Source organism: Meriones unguiculatus, chromosome 5 (genome assembly GCF_030254825.1).
Source record: "Meriones unguiculatus strain TT.TT164.6M chromosome 5, Bangor_MerUng_6.1, whole genome shotgun sequence".
In the NCBI taxonomy this organism is placed as follows: Eukaryota; Metazoa; Chordata; class Mammalia; order Rodentia; family Muridae; genus Meriones; species Meriones unguiculatus.
Window position 1 is genome coordinate 83947247 of NC_083353.1, and position 23175 is coordinate 83970421.

Here is a 23175-nt window from a genome sequence, read left to right on the forward strand (position 1 = left end):
AAGAAAGACAATGAATAAACACACAATACAGATGACAAGAGGGGAGTGCAGAAAACATAATTTTTGCAAGAACACTTCACATCATAGCATAGGAGAAATATCACAAGTGTCTGCAGAGGGCATACCATGTGCACATACAAAGAATCCTGCCCCTAGAGAGGTTCGGAATTGAGGCAAAGGCCTATTGGAAGGCCAGGATGGGACAAAAGACAGGATTAGCTTAATGTTTATAAGGAGATGCAGATCCCTGTCCTGTATGATACAGACAAGCAACTTCCACTTAGCAGCATTTGTTTTTCTATGGAATAATAATAATAATAATAATAATAATAATGAACTGCGGACCAGGGCACAGGTGTGACTGTGAGCTAGGATGCCCCATGCTCCACTAAAACATGGCTGTTAGAGCTGTACTGCTCACCGAGGGGTGCTCCACTTCACCTCTCAGCCTTCACTGAGTTCCTAGTTATACAACATTCAAGAAAACAAAGCCACTTCACAACGACCCTCACTCTGAGAGTTGGGGACCAAGGGCAGGTACACCGTTCTGATAATGTGATCTACTTTTCCATTAGCATCTCAAGATTCATGCCACTTCCAAAACATCTGAGCCAAATGCATCTTGAAAATCCTACCCCATCCCCAAGGCCTGGAAAGCTCAGGCCAAGGCAGTGTGTGTGTGTACACTTCCCATATCCCTGTATTCTGGAGCCACAATCCACCTCAGGGACATCAGTTTTCTGAAGTAAGAAGGCTATTCAAATAGTTGTGACTCCCCTGAGTCACAACAGAGATCGACTCTGACAGAAACATGAAGGCAGGGGCAGTTTTCTCAGAGTCCTCAAGGGCAGGAGTAAGTATTAGTAGTATGTGTTCTACTTGCCAACACATGAGTTTGGGGAAGTCATCCTCCCTGTGTTGGGCTCTGGCCTCTCCAGCTATAAAAACAGGACAATACCATGTGCTTCGTGAGACTGTTGTAAGATGAAGCAGGGTAAACATGCCGGGAACATTCAGTCTGTTATTCAAGCTGTCTGTACCAATTCCACATTCTTAACAATAAGCCTAAAGACAACTACACGAGTTTCATGTTTACTTTGCAAGCATGTAATAATTACACGAGCAACGCGAAGAGAGGTCTGATGAAATGATTACCACACAGTAATAAGGCATAAGCCATTACAGAAAAACCCACATTCCTACATACCCAGGAAAGGTAATTATTAAGCCTTCCTTCTAAGAAAATACAGATGCTATCAGCTAACATTACAGAACTGGGGAAAAAAGCACTTTCTTCCTGCAGTGCTGGGGATAGAACCTGGGGCCCTTTACTTGCTAGGCAAGCTCCCTGTGACTGAGCTGCACTGTGGCCTGAAACTGCTGCCTATGCTATCACAAAAGTGATTTGTTGAAAAGCAATGTCTGCTCCTTAATGGCAACTTACTTGGTGTTCATTCAGTCAGGATTTTAGTTTAGGTGTAGATGTAAAAAATAACATCAGATGGCAAAAGTGTTTATTCCATGATAGGTCCAAAGATAAAACAGTTATATTTCCTGCTCTTAAGGCCGGTTACAGATTAGTCAGCCACTGGCCACAAATTATAATGGTACCATGAATGGTACCACTCACTCAGGGACCACTGAGTCAAAGGACCAACCACTCATCCATCAAGCTCTGTGCAGGGAGTCAGAAGACCCAGCCCACGTCCCAGATCAGGAGCATCTCTGGACCTTGTTTCACCGAGGTCGTAGGTAGAGATGGGCCAGCTTGGAGATGGTAGTGTCACACAGTGCTGTTGGAAAGCTCCACATTCACACTACACCATCATGGCTGAGAGACTGGACAGAGTGCCTCTCTCCAGGGCACACAACATGGACATTCTTAGATAACCTCCATCCGGGAATGCGCAGTCTCACATATCAACCCCAGGGCGCTAGTCCCTGTGACAGAACAATCTACTTAAATGATCAGAATTTTAAAAAAACAACAAAAAATTCTTCTAAAACTACATTTCAAAAGGTTAAACGATTTTGTTTTGGGCTGAGGATGTCACTCAAATGAAATGATGCTTGCCTAATACGCATTAAGTCCTGGGCTCCATCCTGGGCTGCTCGTTTTTATTACAGCTCGATACAAACTGGAGTCATCCGAGAGGAGGGAACCTCAAGTGAGAAAATGCCTCCATAAGACTGTGCTGTAGGCAAGCCTGTAGAACATTTTCTTAATTAGCGATTGATGGAGGAGGGCTTAGCCCATTGTGATGGTGCCACCCCTAGGAATGGTGGTTTTATAAGAATGCAGGCTTAGCAAGCTATAAGGAGCCAAGCAGTAAGCAGCACTCCTTTCTCCAGGGCTTTTGCATTAGCTCTGGCCTCCAGGTTCTGGCCCTGTTTGAATTTCTGCCCAGACCACTTCTGATGAGAAACTGTGATATAGAAGTGTAAGCAAAACAAAATCTTTCCTCAAGTTGCTTTTGGTACTGGTGTTTTACCCCAGTAAGAGACCCTAAGACACATCTCAAGCACCACAGAAGCTGGGCATGGTGGTGCTCTCTTGCATTTCAGAGATGGAGAATCAGAAGTTCAAGGTTATCCTTAGTTACACAGTGACTTTTGAGACCGACTTGGGACCAAAAAACAACTTTGTTGTTTTTTCAAGACAGGAGTTCTCTGACTAACAGTCCTGGTTGTTCTGGAATTCACTTTGTAGACCAGGCTAGCCTCCAACTCACAGAGATCTGCCTGCCCCTGCCTCCTGAGTGCTGGGATCAAGTGTACACTACCATGCCTGGCTAATTTGGGCCACTTTTAAAAAAGTTTTAACTTATCATACATTTTGGCAATGAGATCACTGATGCAAGTCTGGGACCCATTATGTCATCTGTGATGTTCAAGAGAAGTTACCAGCACTACCAGACACTGTGACCTGACATTGGTTCAGAACAATCCAGCTTGGCAGTTCTGAAGTAGACTGAAGTGAAAAACCTTATAAAATACTGATGTCAAAAGCACTGTGAGGATGAAGCAGTCATGTTGCCAATCTTTTATCCCAGCACTCAGTGGGCAAGCAGGTGAATTTGTGTGAGCTGAGACCAGTTTGTTTTTTTAGATAGGGTCTCTCTACATAGACCTGGCTGGCCTTGAACTCAAGAGATCAACCTGCCTCTTCCTCCCAAGCGGTGGAACTTAAAGGCTTGTACCATCACAGGTTGTTTTTTTTTTTTTAATATAAAAAATTCCAGGCAGCCAGGACTACATGATGGAACTTTGTTTCTAAAAAAAAGCTCTGCAAATGTGGACACTCATTAACAGAAACACACAGGTAAGTATATAACCCATAGACCATAAACCACCTTATATTGTGCCATTTTGTGTGACTCTGCAATGTATTAAAGTGTTACAAAGCCTTACTGATCCCAGCTTGCAAATATCTGTTACCTCCTAACATTGTATCTATTTTTATGTATTACTTCTAAGAGAAAAGTTGCTACAATTTTAAACAATTTACCTAAAAAGCTATTTAACACTACTGCAAATGTGGCCAATAGAAGCCTGGCTAACTTCGCCAACTAGTAGCTTCAAAAGGGATGATAAAAGCCCTGATTATGCTTACTTTGCCTACTGCATTGGGCTGGTTACTTAAAGTGGGCTCCAGTTCTTGAGTCTAAGTGGCAGTTTAAGAATGGTGCATTTGTAAAGCCAGAATATTAACTGAGGAAAAAGAAAACTATAAACCAAGATAAGTGCATTGTGGTTTATTTTTAAATCTTGAACAACTGTAATGTTCCTTCAGAAAACCCATTTAATGTGAATATTTACACTATTACAAACTTAAATTCTTGGAAAAGTATATAACAGAGCATCCATATTTACAAGGATCTTATAATCAAAGGACGGCTATGTGGGCTACCTCAGGCCCTCTCTGGGTCACCCGTCCTATAAATGAGGAAAACTTTCTTGCCATTTCAGATTCTGAGGAGGCTCCTTTCAGCTCGAGTGTGTAGGGCACAGAGATATTCCCCACTTTCCCAGGCGACGGGGAGAGCAGGGTAGTGTGTTTAGAACACTAGCCACCAAACAGAAATTCAAATAAGATTATGGGCAGAATACTCAGTTGGAGTCACACTATTGAAAGTCTACGTGTCTACTGCAACAATTTGGTTTACCTATTTATATTGAAGCATTTATTTCTAATGAGCAAGAGGGGAGTGTGTGTGTGTGTACATATCCAGATGGTAGAGTTTCTCCAATCTACACAGCACGGTGATCAAGGAGGGGTGGAGGGGTGGCTGCACATTTCAGGCAGGCACCGAGGAGGAACGGCGGCACCTTCCCAAGCCCAATCAAAACCAACCTGAGACATATAACCCTTAAGTTGTGAGATCAAGGGGCCAGAGGCTTTCCAGAATGCAATCAGTGCGTGCCAAAGCTGCTTTAACACAAATCGCGAAGGGGAGGGGCATGGAACAGTTCAAGCCTAGGCTCCAAGGTTGAGCAGCTATTTTAAAAATGGGCCTGGGGCGTTTGCACACTTGCCTGGTCCGGCCAGAAGCTGGCGCATCCTGGGAGCTTTAAAACACAAAAACTAACATCCAGCCCGAGGTAGGTGCCGGGAGCTCAGCGCCCTCCCAGGAAACCGCCCACTAGCGATCTCCCGGCTGGGCGTCAGTCGAGGGCCCGCTTCTTCAGTCAGCAAGCGGAGCCGACGGCAGGCTCCGCACCTGCCCGGCCCAGGCCCGCGGCCATCGGCTCCGGCGGCTGCTGCGGCGTTCCGGTGCGCGCGCGCGCTCAGCCAATCGCGTGCTCGCCCGCCCCCCGCCGCCGCGGTGAGGCTGGCGCCGGGAAGAGGAAGAGGAACATTCGCCCTCCTCCTCCCAGCGCGCGGGCGGTGGCGGCAGCGGCACCGGGGTCACGAACTCTGACCTTTCACTGACAAAAACAATAACAAAGCGCGGTCCTTCCGCGACCCCGGCGGCGGTAGGGCCTGGCCCACCGCCCCGTTCCGCACCGGCCCGCCGCGGCGTCCCGGCCGCTCGAGCCCCCGGGCTCCTGCCCTCCGGCGCCCGCCCGGCCCGCGCCCTGCCCTCCGTGCCGGGGGCGCCCGCCGCAGACACGGGACCTGCTCCGCGGCTGTTGTGGCGTCCGACCCTGAGGTAAGAGCAAGCCGCCGGGGCGAGCCGGGCCGCGCCGCGGCGGAGGGAGGGCCTGCGCCGCCATGGAGGCCGCGGAGACCGAACGCGGCCTTTTACCTTTGCCACGGGGCGGTGGCGGCCGCGGCGGCGGGCGCTTTGCATAGTGGGCCGGGCCGCACCCTCCCCTCCCCTCCCTTGCACTCCCCTCCCCGTCTGCGGCCGAGCCCGGCGAGCCGCTGTCTTGACCGGGCCGGCCGCGCGCCGTGGGGGCGGAGGGGAATGTCCGCGGCCCCGCCTCACGCCTGGCCCTCCGCCAGCGCCGCCATCTTGTCCCCGCGGCGCCGGCCCGCCGGCCGGGCTCCCTTCCGCGCGCCTGGCCTGCCCGCTCCTTCCTGTGTTCCCGGCTCCTCACCCCAGCATTCCCCGCCTGCCGTTGGTTGCCACCCTGGCCCAACCGCCGTTTTTCCTGACTGGGAGGGTGGAGGGACGGGGAGGGAGGCGTGGGCAGGGCGCGACCTCCTGAGTGACGGCCGGGCTGACCAATCGCCCCCCGTAGAGGAAGGCCGCGGCCTGCGGCGCCGCCCCCGGGGCTGTGCTGGTTGGTTCAGGCGGGAGAGGGAGGTCCCGGGGGCCGATAGTGCGGGGTGTGAGTCTCTGAGGAACTCGGTGGGTCTCAGACTGGGAGCCTGACGCTGCTTTTTGAACCCATGGCGCGACCTGGAGGCAAGAGCTCGTCGGCACACAGAGGCTCCTCGGGCTTCGCGTTTTCCTCACGACTCTGGACGGAGTCCCTCTTGCGGGCTCAGTTTCAGTCAGTGATAGCGGGATGGCAGACGTTCTTGCCAAGCCGCGCTTCCCTCCTCATCATTGTTTGATGGTCTGTTCTCAGAAAATGGAGTCCAGGCTGCCCTGCGAGCCTCAAAGTAATTTGCAAATAGTGGTGTTAGTTTTTTGTTTTTGGTTGTTGTTGTTCTATTGTGGTGCTGGGGACGGCTTTACCATTGGGTTACATCCCTACCTCCAAAATGGTAATGTGGAAAAATTCGATATGAAACCAACTGGAGTGGAAAACTTGTGATTCTCTTCCTTTGTTCATTAAACACAGATGAGCCTAGTTTTAGGCACCAGAGATACTTCGGAGATTTGACTGGTCAAGGAGCTGTTCTCCCCTAGGGTGTTGGGTACAAAGGCGGTACAAAGGCTCAAGAGTAGTCAGTTCCAAGGAAGAAACTGAATGCTCTACTGAAGGAGTCGTGAGGGCATTAGTTTAGATTGGAGGACGAGGAAGGCCGGCTTTTCTGAGAATGTGATGTTTAAAAAGAGTTCAGGGAAAAAAAAAAAAAAGAGTTCAGGGAAAGATCTGGGTTCTAGAGAGCAAGCTTGAAGATGGGAAAAGAAGGCTTTGGACATGAATGCTTCTTGGCTTGTGGGGAGAGCCTCAGAAATTCACTTTACTTCCAGATTTAAAGCCTTTGTTGGCTTCTTTTGTCCCTTTGAAGCTATCAAATAATGAGCTGAGCTCCACTTATACTGTAGGGCTAGAATATGAAAATGACTTAAGACATGGATCCCTAAATATGTGCCTGTTAGTCCAACACTGGATGCTCACAAAATGGAAGTTAGTCATTGTGATTACTCAGTTTACTGAGTTTGTTCAGTTAACTAAATGTGATTTGGGGCAAATTACTTAACTGTTTTTGAGCCTTAGTATTTTTATCAGAACAATAATAGAACCTTCTCTCCAGAATTGAGGGTTAAATGAGATTATGTAAATAAGTAGCTTATATATGTCTGCTATATAGTAAGTACTGAATAATAAACATTATGAAGTAGTAAGTTATCTGTTCAGGACATTGGCTTAGACAGCATAGTATAGGAGCAAAGGCACTGCATTGAAACATGAAATTTGACTCCTTTTTTCAGCTACTTGTTTAGCGCCCAATACAAAAGTTTATTTAGAAAACTATGGACCCAGTAATAACACAAGTATGCATTAGAATTTCCACGTAACAGTAGTAGTAGAAGGCCTTTCCAGAAACCTTTCTGATGTTTGCGGTGGTTTTCTTGTTCCTGGGCTTTTAAGTTGTCTGTGCTCTAGACATTCTAGCCCACCTTTATCTTTGACAGTGTGCTTATTATCTTTTGTTGCAGGATACTTGATCCTACTGTGGTCCTCAAAACTGTGAACTGTAAAACCTTGTTTCTTTGGTGTGGTTGAGCCCTATCACACACCTTTAAAGCGAGAACTTTCTGTTTATTGTAAACAGGTGATTATGGTGTGGTGTGGTTCACCCAGCCCGAGCACACACATTCAATCCAAGAGCTTTCTGTATACTAGATCTAATATAGTTAGATCCAAGAGCTTTCGGTATACTGGATCTACTATAGTTAACCCAAGGTTAAGAGGCAGCGCTAGAAACCAGCTGAAAGGAATTATAGAGAAGGAAGGACTTTGAGATGGATATTTAAGACAGTGTGGAGAAGAAAGGACTTTTAGCTCAAGCTCTGGTTTTAGCTCAGGCTTTGGCTCCTCAGCTCTCCGCCTTTTTGGGCTTTGAACTAGCAAGCCTTCCGCCTTGAGGTTTTTTGGCCTTTTCCTCCTGGGCTGTCAGTTGTACTAGTGAGCCTTTTGGTTTTTTTCCATCCAGACCTGTGCTGAGAAGGAAGGTGAGCTGGGTGCTTACTCTGCCTCTCTGAGCTAGCCAGTTTTCACCCCAGCATCTGGCTCCTGAGTCCTTATTGGTAAAAGAGAACGGTTGGGATTTTCTTAATAACAACAATCTTCCCTAGGCCTCTCACCTTGATATCAAACATTTGCCTCTTACATTCCTCCCATCCCTAGTCATGCAGATCTCTGTCAGAGCATGCCTTTCTCAAGGATGTCCTCCTTGGTTCCTAACGCCCGTGTAGGGCAGATTCTTTATATTGTGCTTCTTTTCTTTATAGCTTTTTATCTCACTTTGTAATTACTCCCTTATGTAATTGCTTGATTAATGTCTAGCCTCGAAAATACACTATCAGCTTTAGGCAGGCAAAATTATTTTGCAAATCATTATGCATCTAGTACTTAGCAGAGTACCTGACACTTTTGTTGAGTAAATTGTTAATTGATACTGCTGATAACTAAATGCTACATATTTAATTGGTGTCTTTTTACCCACACTTGGCAGTTGGGTAAGCAACACCAGCAATAAAATGCGCATTATATTTTGCAAGGAATTTGAATTGGACTTCAGTAGACATTCTTTTAACATTTATTTTTTTCCAGAGATAAAACTGACTGATGCTATGAGCTAATTGGAAATCCCCTTTTGGTTGTTTACCAAAGTGAAAAGCAAATTTTACAAAATAAAATGTCAGACTTCCACTGGGAAGTCTGATAACTAAAATATTTGTATATAACATAATGGGAAGGACTGGCTGGCCAGCATGCAGGAAGCCTCAAGTTCCATTCCTGCATAAACTTGGTGTAGTGGTGCATATCTGTAATCCCAGCACTGGGGAGGTGGAGGCAGGATCAGAAGTTTCAGTGTCATTGTTGTCTACATACAGAGTTTGCGGCCATCCTGGGCTACATAAGATCCTTTGTTCAAGCCAGGAGAGGTGGCACTTGCCTTTAATTCCATCCAGCACATGGGGAGGCAGAGGCAGGCAGATCTCTGAGTTTGAGGCCAGCCTGGTCTACAAAGTGAGTCCAGGACAGCCAAGGCTACACGGAGAAACCTTGTCTTGGGGAAAAAAAAAAAGTACAAATATTTGAAAGTAAATTACAGTATCTTTTAAAATAACAGCAGTCAGACTTTTAAGAGACAGTTTAGGTTAAGATAAGCAAACACTTTCAAAAAGTGATTGGAGTAGGCTGTCCCAAAGTGACTTGAAGCCCAGTGGGTTCTACATTGTTTTCCTGAATATTATGAGGTGATAGAATGGTCATAGAGTAAGGTAACCTTTTTTCTCCCTCCCAAAGCATGGTGGCTCTTCTTTTTGGATTCTTCCAAAAGCTGGAGGTGTAAAAATCACAATGCAATTGATACTGTAATGCTATCTGATCTTTTGAGGATGCAGACCCTTTTGCATGCACATGTGTAAGAAAGGGCCTTTTTTTACCTTAGTTTCTGATACAGTAATAACAGTCTAATTGAAGCTTTGAGGCTGTTTAACCACAAAGGGGCCTTCTAAAAGGAGACACAGCTACCAACATATAGCTGCAGTTTTCCCTAGTTACTTTGTATCTAACTCCTTGTCAGCCTGTGTAGTGAGTCGCCTTAAAGAAGAGACCCATCCAGATGTGGTGGTGGCTCAAGACTTTGCTTCCCATACACAGGAGGCAGAGAGGTAGGTGTATCTCTGAGATCTAAGCCAGCCAGGACTGAAGTCTGTGTTGAGATCAGGAGTAGGGTCTGTGTCTGTGGCCTCTTCATTTTATAAGAGGAGTTATAGGAAGTTTTGAGGGTCTTTTGATCTGTTTTGTTTGAGATGATGCTTGGGTTGGCCTTTAAACCCAGGTTCCTAGTGATCCTCCTGTGTTAGCCTCTGAACAGCTGGGACTATAGTCTTTGTGCTACCATGCCTAGGTGGGAAAGTTTATAATACAAGGAGCCAAGTGACCTCGTGTTAGAAGGAGCTTGGGCTGTGGAGTCAGAAAAATTTGGCTTCAAAATCTTGAGTAAGTAATCTTTGAGGCTTATACATTTGTAAACCGGGAAAAAGGGAGCCAACACTAAGATGGAAGAGAGTGAGCTCTGAGGAGTTACCCCAGTGACTGTAGACAAGGGAAATGAGCCTGTTGATGAGATGGCCTGTATCTTGCTTGAGTGTCTCCACATACTGAGGCTTACATTTGGGTATTTGTCTTTGGATTGAGTTCTCCTGGGTGCCATTTGCTCCAAAGGGTTGAAGCATCAGAATGGACACCAATGTGGTCTTAATAAATACTTAACAGGGACCATCTGTGAAGGAACTTAAGCAAGGGGACTGAAGCCAGTCTGGGCCGCATACTGAGAGTTAGGTCTGCAACTCTCTTGAAAAACAAAGTAGGAAGTGGCCTTGAAGTTCATTGAAACCAGCTTCACACCTGATAGAAATTTCCTCCATTTTGGTGGGTCTTTCATTATTGCTGGCTATGAAGAGCTGATTTCTTATTTTTTGAGATAGGGTCTCATTATGTAGCCCTGGCTAGCCTGAAACTCTCAGAGATCCACTTGTGTCTGCCTCTGAGTGCTAGGTAGCATCAAAGGTGTGTCTTACTTGACCTTTTCTTCTGTGTTGTGATCGTCTGAAATTCATGTTCCCATCACGCACTATATAGAAGATGGTTCTTCTTTGGTCTTTAGAGGTTCATCTTGCTTAGAGGCTGAGATTCTCTGTCAGATTCTTTGCTGTCCTGTTGTTCCTTCCCCAAACCTTTGCCAGTTTTGCAAACCTTGGTAGTCTGTAACCCTCATTACAGTTGCCCTGAAAGCTGGTGTTAAAGCAGGAAGAGCTTTCTATCTAATCCTTTCTATCTGTTATCCTTAACAGCCTACAAACATTTTCAAGTAGCATAACTCATAGTAATGAGAAGGAGGTGTATATAGTGGGGACTGAGTACAAAAACACGGGCTTTCTATGCTCGCGTTAGCCCCCAAATAATGACATGGAGAACTTTATATTTATTAATAATAAATTTAGGCACTATAACTGGGCAGATTCTCAGTTAGCACATTCTAAATAAACCCAACTAATCTGACACTGGCCTACTTCCCAGCTACATGGCCTATTACCTCCCATCTTAGTATCGTTCTGGCTGCTGCTGCTCCATCCATGTCACAGGTGCCCAGAAGTCTGCCCTGCTTTTTCAGTTGTCTGTCCCTGATTCAGACTAACAGAAACAGAATTGGCATGACCACTACCACACCTGAGTCTTTGGTAGGATGAGGAAGTCACCCACAGTGTGAAAATTTTAGGAGCAGTCCCTACACAAAAACCTGTAGCAAAGCCCTAGTAGAATAGGAGCAACATGGGGCTGAAAGCTTCTGTTTTTCCCTATTCTCCATTCCTTGTTGTACTTCCTCCCCCACAGGAATGTTATTTCTCCTTTTTCTTCCTGGAAAAAAAAAACTAGTTTCCTTTGGATGGCATGATGGGCAGGAAATCACAAGACCCATAGGTTAAGTGATCTTTGACTCTTAAAAGTAGCAGGCTATTGATGACTGGATGTGGATATGTGGATTTAAACTTGGCCTTAGAGCTTTGATTATATTATATTATTATATTGTCTTATATTATATTTTGATTTAATTTCATGGCTTAAGTTTCAAATCCTAATTTGGCATCTAATCTGTGGCTTTGTGTTTCTCGTATTTTTAGATTTTTAACTTTCTATGAATTATAAATAGGTTTCTACATGGGTCTGACCTAGTCCCTCTGCATGTATATTATGGTTGTATAGCTTTGTCTTCTTTTGGGACTCCTAACAGTAGGAGTGGGGCTGTCTCTGACTCTCCTGCCTGCTTTTGGGACTCTTTCCCTTCTATTGGGTTGCCTTGTCCAGCCTTAATATGAGGGAGGTGCCTAGTTTCATTGCAACTTGAGATGCCATGTTTCATTGATATCCCTCTGAGGCCTGCCCTTTCCTGAAATGGAGGAGGAGTGGAGGAGTACTGGGAGGGAGGAGGGAGGGGAAACTGTGGTCGGGATATAATATATGAGAGAATAAATAAAATTTAAAAAAATGTAAAAAAGAAGAAATAGGTTTCTAACATATATTTAAACTATATCCTGTAATTCTATCCAGTAGTATCTTTTCTTCTGAGATAGGGTTTTGCTATGTAGATCAGGCTAGCTTTGAATTCACAGGCATTGGTTTACCTCTGCCTCCTAAATGTGTGTGACATCATGTCTGTCTGTGTGTCTTCCTTTCTTCCTTCCTTTCTTTTTTATTTTCCAAATGGTCATTAGATGCTGGTTTTTTTTTTTTTTTTTTTTTTTTTTTTTTGGAGTTAGGGTCTCTTCAAAATCAGAGATCCACCTCCCTCTTTACTGGGATCAAAGGCATGTGCACTATGCCTAACCCTGATTTATTTTTAATTATTTGAGATTATACCCTAATTCAAGCCCTTTCATTTTGCCCAGCTTGTATTTTAACAGTGCAAATTACAGTTGGCCTCTTGATATTTTTACAGAGTACATTCAGTTCAATCTCTGGTAGATCTTAAGGTATGTTTCACAGCTTTAGTTTTTGTTGTTGTTGTTGCTGTTTTTTTTTGTTTTTTTTTTTGAGAAGCTAAAAGCAGAACCTTCAACTAATAGTAGCTGCAACATACTGAGAGTTCTAGGTTCAATATAAACTTTTGACAGTCTGATGTGGTTAGCGTTAGAGCAATTTAGTGCCTGAGCCTTAGAACCAGGGATACTTGCTTAGAACAATAGGCACTTTGAATGCTGTGAAGTTCTGCATCAGGTAGACAGTGCATATGCTTGAGTGCATCACTTGATCATGGAAGGGAAGATAGGTTCCTAGACCATTTCTCTGTTGCTGAGTGGCACAGCTGAGAAGAGATCCGGTGTTCCCATCAAGAGTCCGATTAACTGTGTTAAGAGTTCATAAGCTTGCTTAACTAAAGACGGGGTCTCCTCAGCTGTCAGCCTTTTGTGAATCTGGAAGAGTTCATTTGTGCTCTTTTTACCTTGTGGTCTGCACCATAGTTTTTACTTACTGTGCCCTACTGTCATTCATGTGCTGTCCAGGATAAACTCATTAATTTGAATTAAAATTAAGGATCTACCTTCATTTCTTACTGTTGTCATGGATTTCTTACTGACCCCTGTCTGAAATATTGCTTTTGCTGTCACCTTCACCCTGCTATCAAAAAAAGTTTTTATGTTGAAGATCAGATATGATCATATTAAAACTATTGATGAAGCCAGGAGCAGAGGCAGAGGCAGAGGCAGAGGCAGAGGCAGAGGCAGAGGCAGAGGCAGAGGCAGAGGCAGAGGCAGACAGATCATTGGGAGTTCCAGGCCAACCTAGCCAAGCAAGTCCAGGACAGCCAAGGGCACACAGAGAAACCGCTGTCTTAAAACAAGCAAATAAACAAAACAAAAAACAAAAAAAACTCCCACCCAAAACTACTGGTGATTCCCCAGCATCCACAATGTCAGTGTCTGTTGCCTGCTGTTCCTCAAATACCCCATTCTATTTCAGACTTGCAAGTTTCCTAAAAACTGTCCTTTCTGCTTAGAATATTCTCTATTCTTCCTTTTTTTTTTTTTTTTGATAAATTTCCACTTTTCAAAACCTAGTTTAAATATATCTTTAAGATTTTTAATTTATTTATTTTGTATTTGTACAGAGGGGAGCATACATGTGGAGGACAACTTGAGGGAGTTGATTCTCTCCTTTTACCATGTGGATCCTGGGGAATCTAACTCAGGTTGTCAGGCTTGAGGGCAAGTAAGTGCTTTTATCCACTGAGGCATCTCACTGTCTCCTCATTAAGATCTTAGTTACTTCTTCCTTGGGACACTTACCATAACCATTAAATTTCATCAGATTCATCAAGGACAAGGACTTTTCTTATTTTGTTAATTCTCAACCTTCACCTCATTTTCTGGTCATAGTTGCTTAATATGGACTGGTGGACTACTTGGGACTTATCAAGTTTTTATTTACAGTGTTATGTCTTGATACCTCTTTTGGCAATTATTTGGGTTCTCTTCCATCAACTTAACTCTGGGTACAGTCTTTAGATTAGATTAGCTAGATAAATGAGTCATCTTCAGGTTTCTGTAGCCAGAACTAGCTGTGTTCTATCCACACTGTTATTATTAATACAACACCAGCTGTTGATTACTGTTGGTGTTGCTAAGCTTAACACCACAAGCCAAGAAGACTTTCCTTAAAAGCTGTTGTTTCTAGATTTCAATTATGAAGTTAGTGACCATGAATTTTCAAACTACCACTGTTCTTTGGAGCTTGTCATTTGGGGAAGGGAAATGCCCTCTAATTGAAAACTGATGCTCCATACTTTGTTCCAAGGGCTCTGACTATACTCTCCCATGTGACTTTAGTGTCTGTGGGATATCCTGTGGTTGTACAGTGGTGAGAGAGTCTTGCCCACATTATTTTTATTTCAGAAGCACTGAGTTAAAGGTACCCTGCAGTTCTACTTTTTGACATCACCTGAGATTTTGTTTTACTTACTTATTGCAGTGTGATGTCCTGCAAGAAGCAGCTTCCTTTTCTTCTATATATAAGAATAGGATTTGTTTTTCAAAAACATATTTTCTAACATGGTTTCTAAATGCAGTTTTGAAACTCCCTCTCACTTATCTGCTCTAATTGGATATAAACATTTCTGTTGGTTATCTGTAATTTGTCTGCTTGTTCTTACTTTGACTGTCTCTGCTTATCTTTTCAAAAGGCATGCATTTCTCCTCTTTTTATTTAGCAGTTGATGGCTGAAGGTGCTTGGGAGGTAGAAAACCAACACTGAGATCAAGAATTAACAGAAAAGAGATGGTCAAGGAAGTGGGCAAGGCCTATAAAGCTGTGACAATGAAATAATGGTGATAGCAAACAGAAAGATAAATAGGCAGTGGTGGATTAGAGAACCTGGCATTATGTCCACACTCAGAAGGAAACGTGAGTTATGCCAGAGATGATATTACAGATCAGTGATGTAAAGAATAGGTGGTTCAGTGCATAGTGCTGGAAAATTGATGTCCATGCCTGACTCATCAAACTCAAAAAACTAATAAGCAGGTGGTTTAAGATCTTAAAAATGAATGATAACACACTCACACTTCAACATTTATAATAATAAAATATGTGCTATTGTATTTATAACCCTAGGGTAGGACTGGATGTCCTTGAAACATAAAAATGCAGGCTGCTGTGGATGGCAGTATTGCTTGGGGTAGGTGCTTGCAAGCCCAGTGATCTGAGTTCATTCTCTAGAAGCCTTGTAAAGGCAGAAAGAATCAACTGCAAATTGTCCTCTGACCTCCACATATGCACCACCACACTCCTCCATTGTATACTAATAAGTGAAAAAATTTAATACAAATTGCCCAAATATTAATCCATTTAACATTATTTTCATACTGTCCAAATATTAATCCATTTAGTATTATTATCATTCTGCTGTTCATTAAGGCATGTTAAAGAATGGGTGAAGACATTTACAAATGTATACACTTGCACAGTAAAAGTAATATCCAGAAAGCTTAGCTTTTTAAAGCCTAACAGTTGTACTGTTTTCTGATTTAATATTTATACACATGGTTATGTTACTGGGATTCATCTCGCTATCTTAAGTTGATTGGCTTTGCAGATTTTAAGTGATTCAGGCTAGGGGTGCAGTTTGTTTTTAGAGTAAGCACTTAAATCCTAGCAAGGTTGAGGTTGTGAATTTGATCCTTAACAATATAAAACAAAAGCAAAAAGAAGCATAAAGTGGACCATTGTAGCAAGTTTTCTGGGTTATTAAGTTTGAAATTTAGACAGTTGTCTATAGGGTCTTCTCAGAAACCCCATGGGAAGATAGTTCTTTTAAAGAATATTCTGATATTTCTATAGTATTCAGTAATAATTCTCTACCAGTGTTCCAGGGTACTCAGAGCCACTTATTTTTTACTCAAACTACAGTTAGCAAAAGAAACACAGGTAATGTTTCAGAGTTAAAAATGATTAGTTGTATCTGTCTGGATTTTAGTTCTTGCTATATGTTACCTATTAGCTATCATTTACTCTTGAATTATTTTCTTTGTTGAAGAGTGCAAGTTTAGACTTCACAAGAAGCTGTGTGTCACACCTCACTTTGCTGCATATCTGAAGTACTGCTTTCCTTTTTCTGTTTCTCTTATGTTGGAACCAAATCATAGCAAGGATGGAAAAAAAAATCAAAACAACAAATAACAAAAACCGAAAGTGTTCCCTGATGCCTTTTTTTAAGATTTATTCGCTTATTTTATGTGTATGAGTGCTCTATCTGCATGTACACCAGCATTCCAGAAGAAGACATCAAATCCTATAGATGGTTGTGAGCCACTATGTGGTTGGAAGAGCAGTGCTCTTAATGCCTGAGCCATCCATCTCTCCAGCCCCTTGTCATTTTATTTTTGCTGGTTTTTAAACACATATTTTTAACATTAAAAAAATAAACAGATTGGTAGAACATGCTTAGCATGTGTGATAGTTTTTGATTTGGTCCTCAGCCCTGTATACCCAGAAGGAAGGAAGGAAAGGAAGGAAGAAACTTCAGAGTGAGAAGAAGCAGTAACTAACCCTTACAGCTCATGTCTAGCTGCGTGGAGGTGAATGAATCACTGATGTATCTGTGACCTGATCATGTGCCTGTTGACGCAGTACCTGAACCTACAGGTTCTAGGTTTTTTTTATGTTGTCAACCACTGTTTCACACTTCATTCACCATTCATTGTTTAATCTTTCTTTATAAAATTATTTATTATGTGCGTTGGTGTTTTGCCTGCATGTATGTCTGTGGGTGTCAGATCTTGGAGTTACAGACAGCTGTGGGCTGCTATGTGGATGCTGGGAATTGAACCCAGGTCCTCTGAAAAGCAGTCAGTGCTCTTAACCACTGAGCATCTCTCCAGCCCCTAGTAAAACTAATCTTAATGGGAATTAAAGTAATAGAAGTGGCTACCTAATAGTGGGTAGAAAAATACAGAAAATGGCCACAGTTAAATCTTGGAGATCTGTGCCTTATAGGTAGAAATGCTAAAGAAAGGTGCCGTGTGAAACTGTATTCATTCTATAATACTCCAAGCAAATCAACTATGTGTGCATCTGTGTATATTACACACAGGTATATTATATAGTAACACTGTACATTTTCTATGTGCAAATCTTGAACATAATTTTGCTAGAGCTTGTTTTTCTGTTTAACCTGGGATATGTCCAAACAATAATGAATTGTCCCAAATAAACCCTGGCTTCTCTGTAGTAAAGTTACTGAACCGTGTTTAGGGAATACTCAGGGAGCTAGCTGTCTTGTTCCTGATCAGAAGAGATGGAGACTGAGCAATAACTGTTCAAGTGACTTTGACCTATGTGGCTTGAGCAGGCTTTTTTGGTCTTTAGATGATCTGCCTCAAATTTTGCAAATGATGGCATTAAATATATATTTCTACTAGTGGAAAACAAGGACTAAAATATATACATAGCTCAGTGTAGTGGTGTACTCTTTTAATCCCAACACTTGGAAGGCAGAGTCAGGTGTGAATCTCTGCAAGTTCAAGGCTAGACTGTGGTCTACAGAGTGTTCTAGGCCAGCTAGAGCTGCACAGTGAGACCCTGTCACAAATATATATTAATGAATTGATGGGTACCTCGTTCTTGTTAGCATATTCTTTGTCTCTTTTAGTTGGTTATTATTGTCTTTCAGTATTGTCTGCCTGTGAGGTATGTAAGCTGGGCATGGTTTTGCTTCTTATATTGCCACTAGTAATAAAAGTTCAGTTGATAGCAATCTAGCAGGCTACTACTCAATCCAAAGTTGACCTCACAGTTTTTTCAGATAGCTACCTTTTTACTTTGTGTACTTGTGACTAAGAGCTAAAAGGTATGTGATGTTCCCACTGCTCTGAGAGGTCAACCCAGCTGTCAGAATCAAGAAGATCTGATAGGTAAAGTCCCTCATTCTGCATTTATATCAGCCAAGAGAAATTTTCCAATTGAAATGTTTCTACAAATTTTGGTACATTTTATAGCATATCCAGATATGCTTACTCTGCTGGCTTTGTCTCCTGTAGAAGGCACAGTCCTTGTAAGATGAATTTTTATGAGTGATAATTTTCAAGTAGCCTGGTTTTCCACACCTGATAGAAGTTGCTGCATTTTTCCAAACAGGTTCTCTAATGATCTTGCTTCACCATGGCTACAAATATGGAGGGGCTGGTTCAGCACAGAGTGGGGACCCAGCAGGTGGCTGAGGTGAGTGACAGGGGCTAGCACAATAGCTGGCACCCTTGCTTTTGAAAGGGTAGAAATCAGTATGCTCTGTGGTTTTCAAAACAGTCCCAAGGAAGTCAGCACATGATTCAAATCCAAAGCAGGATGCTGACACTAAATAAAAATAAAAATGACAAGAGCCTCTGTTGGTAAAATTTTTCTGCATGGGTAGGGTGGCTGTGTATAAGGTGACTTGGAATTTTATCTCAGCCCCAAGTCAACAAATATGATTCTTATTGTGCACTAATTGAAACTCTTAGGTTGTGCCTTGATTTCTTGTATACTCCTTGTTACTGGGCAATGGTAGGCCAGATTGTTTAACCACTTGCTACTGTCCGTAGTACTGTAATATGGGGTGCTCATCAGACCCAATTAAGAAGTACTTCCTGAATATAACAGTGTATGAACTAGACAGCTCTTTAATGACAAGCATTTGAGACAGATCTAGGTAAGTGTAGTCAGGAATTTGTGGCAGATTCTAGGGAGGTTAACATGAGGAGAAACTTAGGAAGAGGGATTAAGGCATGAAACAGCATGGTATCTGTAGGCAACATGAGGTGTAGAGGGGGTGTCAGAGCCAGACCTTGAGAAGTGTCATTACTCTATCATCGCTAAAAACATTCTTGAATATGTGGTAAACCAGACTCTATGCAAGAATAACTCTGATGATAACCTTTTGAGGTTGGTATTGTTACTGTTAACATTTTATAGATGAGAAACCAAGCCTCAAAAATATGTTATTAGTCAAGAGCTTACTGTAGCAGAAATGAGATTCTGACTCAGGTCTTTGCACCTTTTATAAACCTCCCTGGTTTATACACTGTAACCACACGCCCTTAGAAGAAATGAAGATTTGTATTTTTGAATTACATTTCTGAAACAAAGACAAATTTACCAAAAAATGGACATTGAAAGACAAGAGATGTGTAAATGTATGTGTGTTTTGCCTGTGTAGATGTCTGCGCCATGTGTGTATAGTGCCTGTAGAGGTCAGAGGGGGCATTGGGTGTCCTGGAACTAGAGATGGTTGTTAGCTGCCGTGTGGGTGCTAAGAATTGAACCCCGGGCCCCTGAAGGTAAAAGCCAGTGCTTTTAACCACCAAGTCATTTTTTCCAGCCCCTAGAAATACATTTAAAAAAAATATTAGAGCTTAAATGCTTGTATTGCTATAATTTGTGATAGGAATAATTCCATGTGTTCATTCATTGAGCCATACATAAAAGCTGGCTCAAGTTTACTCCTAGGTACCATTCCTAGCCTCATAATCCCTCTTTGATCTGTAGAGAAAGTCTAAATCTTAATAACCTTCTTTGTCCTTTTATCAGCAGGGCTTATATCTTCATTGCATAAAACTTACTATTTCCATGTAAGGAAATTTTAAAAATGGAACTCTCCCAGCTCTAAAACAGCAGCTAGTACTAGCAAGGACACATCCTTGAAGGGAAGAAAGCTGTTATCCCTCCTGTGTCAGGTTTCTGAGTCTTGGATTGTCCAGGTTTTATGAATAAATTTTATTTCTTTGTCCTCCTAGGAACTAGACATATAAGTTCCCATGTCCTTGTCGAAGTAGTACATACATGACGAGTTTAGGCCAACATTACTATAGTCTTGAAGAAGCAAACATAGCCTCCTGAACCAGTCCAACCTCATTCTGTCCTTACCCTAAATTTGATATATTAATTTTCTTTCTGATTATAAAAATATCTTTGCCCTGTTAGTTCTTGACTTATCAAGTGTAATGTCTTTTTTGTTTTTCTTTAAGAATTTTTTCCCTTTGAGATAAAAATAGGCAGAACTTAAGATTCTCATTTTAACCAATTTTATTACTGTAAAGTAGACATAGTAGGTTCCATCTGAACCAGAGGTCTAGTTCAATGGCACTAAGTAGGCTCACATGGTATACATACCCATTTCCAGAACTTTGTCATTACCCCAAACAGAAACTCTATTCCTGTTAAATACTGATTATCCACCCTCCCACTTAAATCGATAGTAACCACTTACTTGGCTACTCTAGGTACTTCATAGTAACAGAATTACAGATTTATCACATTGTGTCCGGCTTACTTGACTCAGCATAATGTCCATAAGATTGTTCTATGTTTTGGCATTTGTCATGATTTCTTTCCTTTTTAAGGCTGAGTAATGTTCATTTTGCAGCTGTGTAATATGTTTTGTTTTTTCATTCATTGATGGACATTTGGGTTGCTTGCTTTTTCCCTTCACTACTGGAATGCTGCCATAAAATACCTAAGTCTTTGCTTCCAGTTCTTTTGGTTAGATACATAGGAGTAAAATTACTAGATCATTCTATGCTTCAAATTTTAGAGACCACTTTTACTGTTTTCAATTTCCACCAGGAGCACACAAGTGTTGTCTTCATGTTCTCAGTAGTACTTGTTTTCTGTTTGGTGTTTTGATAAATGCCATTCTAATAAATGTGATAGAGTGTCTCACTGTGGTTTTCATTTGTACTTCCCTAACAAATAGTAACATCCAGCAGCACTTTATGTGCTTATTGATCACATATATGTTGTCTTTGGGTAAATACCTATTCAATCTCTTTGGCTACTGAATTTTTTTATTATTAAGCTTAACTTATATTTGACTTGGAAATATGGCTCCTATTCTATAGCTTGCCCTCAATAGTGTCCTGTAATTTTTTTTTTTTAACTTTTTAAAGACATTTCTTTTTGTGTATGGGTGTGTGCCTGTATGAGTTTATGTGCCCACAGGGGCTCTGGAGCTGGATTTACAGGTGGTTGTGAGCCACCTGAGTAATGCTTTATTAAGCCTTATACTGTGCTTTGTTCATTAATTTAGTGCTTATCAACCCATCTTTTTTCTTCTTTATCTATTCTCATCAAAAGTTTATTTTTGATGAATTCTAATTTCTTTCATTTGGTTCCTGAATTTTGTATCATACTCAAGGATTTATTGCAAAACTTAATGTTATAAGGTCTTTTTTGTGATTTTATTATTTGTGGTATAAGGCATAGACCTGGCAGTCTAACTGAACTCATGAACCCTAGGTTTAGTGAGAGACCCTATCTCAAAAGCAACAAAAACTAATGTGTATATCTGGAGATAGCTGAGTTTCTAACTAATTTACTTTTCTGGGGCCGTGGCAAAGATACAAAGCCACTTAAGGAAGTGTGGTGGTTTTGAATGGGAATTGTCCCTATAGGTTCACATATTTGAACTCTTGGTCCCCAGTTGATGGTGCTGTTTGGTAGTGCAATCTTGGAGTGGGTTTTGAGAGTTCGTTGTCTCCTCTACTTCCAATCTACTCTCTCTGCTTTGTGTTTTTAGTTGAAGTTGTGATTTGTCAGTTTCTCTTCGAGTTGCCTGCTCTAATACTGCTTCCTCCATTATGGAATCTCTCTGGAACCATAAACCAAAAATAAACTTTCTTCCTTAAGTTGCCTTTGGTCATGGTATTTTATCCCAGTAATAAAAAACTAACTACAAGAAGGAAGGGTTTATTCTGGCTCACAGTTGGAGGTACAGGCCATTATGGCATGGAGGTCAAGGCAGCAAGAGCTTGAAGCACTTGGTTACCTAGCAGCCACAGTTAGGAAGCAGATAGTGCTGGAAGCTTGTACTCAGCTCATTTTTTTTTTTTTTTTAATGCAGTTCAGGATCCCAGCCTACAGGTATCCATAGTAGGCAGATCCTCCTACTTCAGTTAACCTCATTAAGAAAATCTGGAGCTGGAGAGATGGCTCAAATGGTAAGGGAACTTATTTTTGCAGAAAACCCAGGTTTAATTTCCACCACCCACATGGTGGTCCATAACTATTCATAAGAACAGTTACAGGAGATCCAAATACCCTCTTTCAACCTCTGTGGGCACCAGGCATGCATGTGCATAGACATACATGCAGGCAAAACAGTTATAAACAAAAATAAATAAATTTGAGGGGGTGAGGATGCTAGGCATGATGGTATACATTTTAATCCCAGCACTAGGGAAGCAGAAGCAGCCAAATCTCTTATACATTGGAGATCAGCTTGATCCACACAGGGAGGGAGTTCCAGGCCAGCCAAAGCTACATAGTGAGACTTTTTCTCAAAATAAAACAGAAGTAAAACAAAACAGGATAATCCTGTATGCAAAAGGCCTATCTCCTAGGTGATTCTAGATTGAAAATTGACAATTGAGATAACAAAACATAGTGTTTCAGAGAGCTTGTTTTATAAGCAATGAAACCTGAGTTTAAATTTCAAGTAGCTAGCTGGATGGTGGTGGCACACACCTTGAATCCCAGTACCTAGGAGGCAGAGACAGAGGCAGGCAGCTGTCTGTGAGTTCGAGGACAGCCTGATCTACAAGAGTGATTCCAGGAAAACATTTAATTGAGGCTGACTTACAGTTTTAGAGGTTTAGTCTATTATCCTCATGGTAGGAATCATGGTGGCATGTAGGCAGACATGTTGAAGAAGGAGCTGAGAGTTCTACATCTGGATCTGCAGGCAGCAAGAAGAGAAACATACTGGGCCTGGCTGGAACATCTGAGACTTCAAAACCTGTCCCCTAGTGATGCACCTACTCCAGCAAAGCCACACCTACTCCAACAAGGCTATACCTCCTAATAGACCCACTCCCTATGGGCCTATAGGCACAATTCGTATTCAAACCACCATATTTTATTCCCTGGCCCCATAGGCTTGTAGCTATATGATAATGCAAAATGCATTTAGTTCAACTTCAAAAGTCCCAATAGTCTGTATGTATAGAATATACACATAGCACTATTTAAAAGTTAATAACGCTATTTAAAAGTTCACAGTCTCTTCTGAGACTTATGTAATCTTTGTTTTGTTTTGTCTTGATTTTTTTTTTTTTGTTTGTTTTTCAAGACACGGTTTCTATATGTGACAAGCCCTGGCTGTCCCGTACTCTGTAGATCAGGCTGGCCTTGACCTCAGAGATCTGTCTGCCTCTGCCTCCCTGAGTGCTGGGATTAGAGGCATGGGCCACCTCGCCCAGCCTCATGCAATCTCCTAACTATAATCCCTTATAAACTCAAAAATGAAAAAGCAGATCACACACTTCCAATATATAATGGCACAGGATATAC

General features: G+C 42.1%; 1 protein-coding gene across 6 annotated transcripts in view; it reads left to right on the top strand.

The window, feature by feature from the left end:
* Positions 1–4545: 4545 nt before the first annotated feature.
* Positions 4546–23175, top strand: part of Nr2c2 (nuclear receptor subfamily 2 group C member 2) — a 57258-nt gene continuing 38628 nt past the window's right edge. For 2 of the 6 annotated variants that reach the window (XM_021638243.2, XM_060383764.1), the window contains exon 1: positions 4547–5153. Coding sequence is in view for 1 of the 6 variants with exons in the window: in XM_021638244.2 (XP_021493919.1) it covers positions 18013–18072 (60 nt within the window). In the remaining 5 variants the exon portion in view is untranslated. Of the gene's footprint in view, positions 5154–5721; positions 6056–17988; positions 18073–23175 lie in introns of those variants that run through there. The other 4 variants (XM_021638244.2, XM_021638242.2, XM_060383762.1 and 1 more) reach the window with 4 other exon arrangements.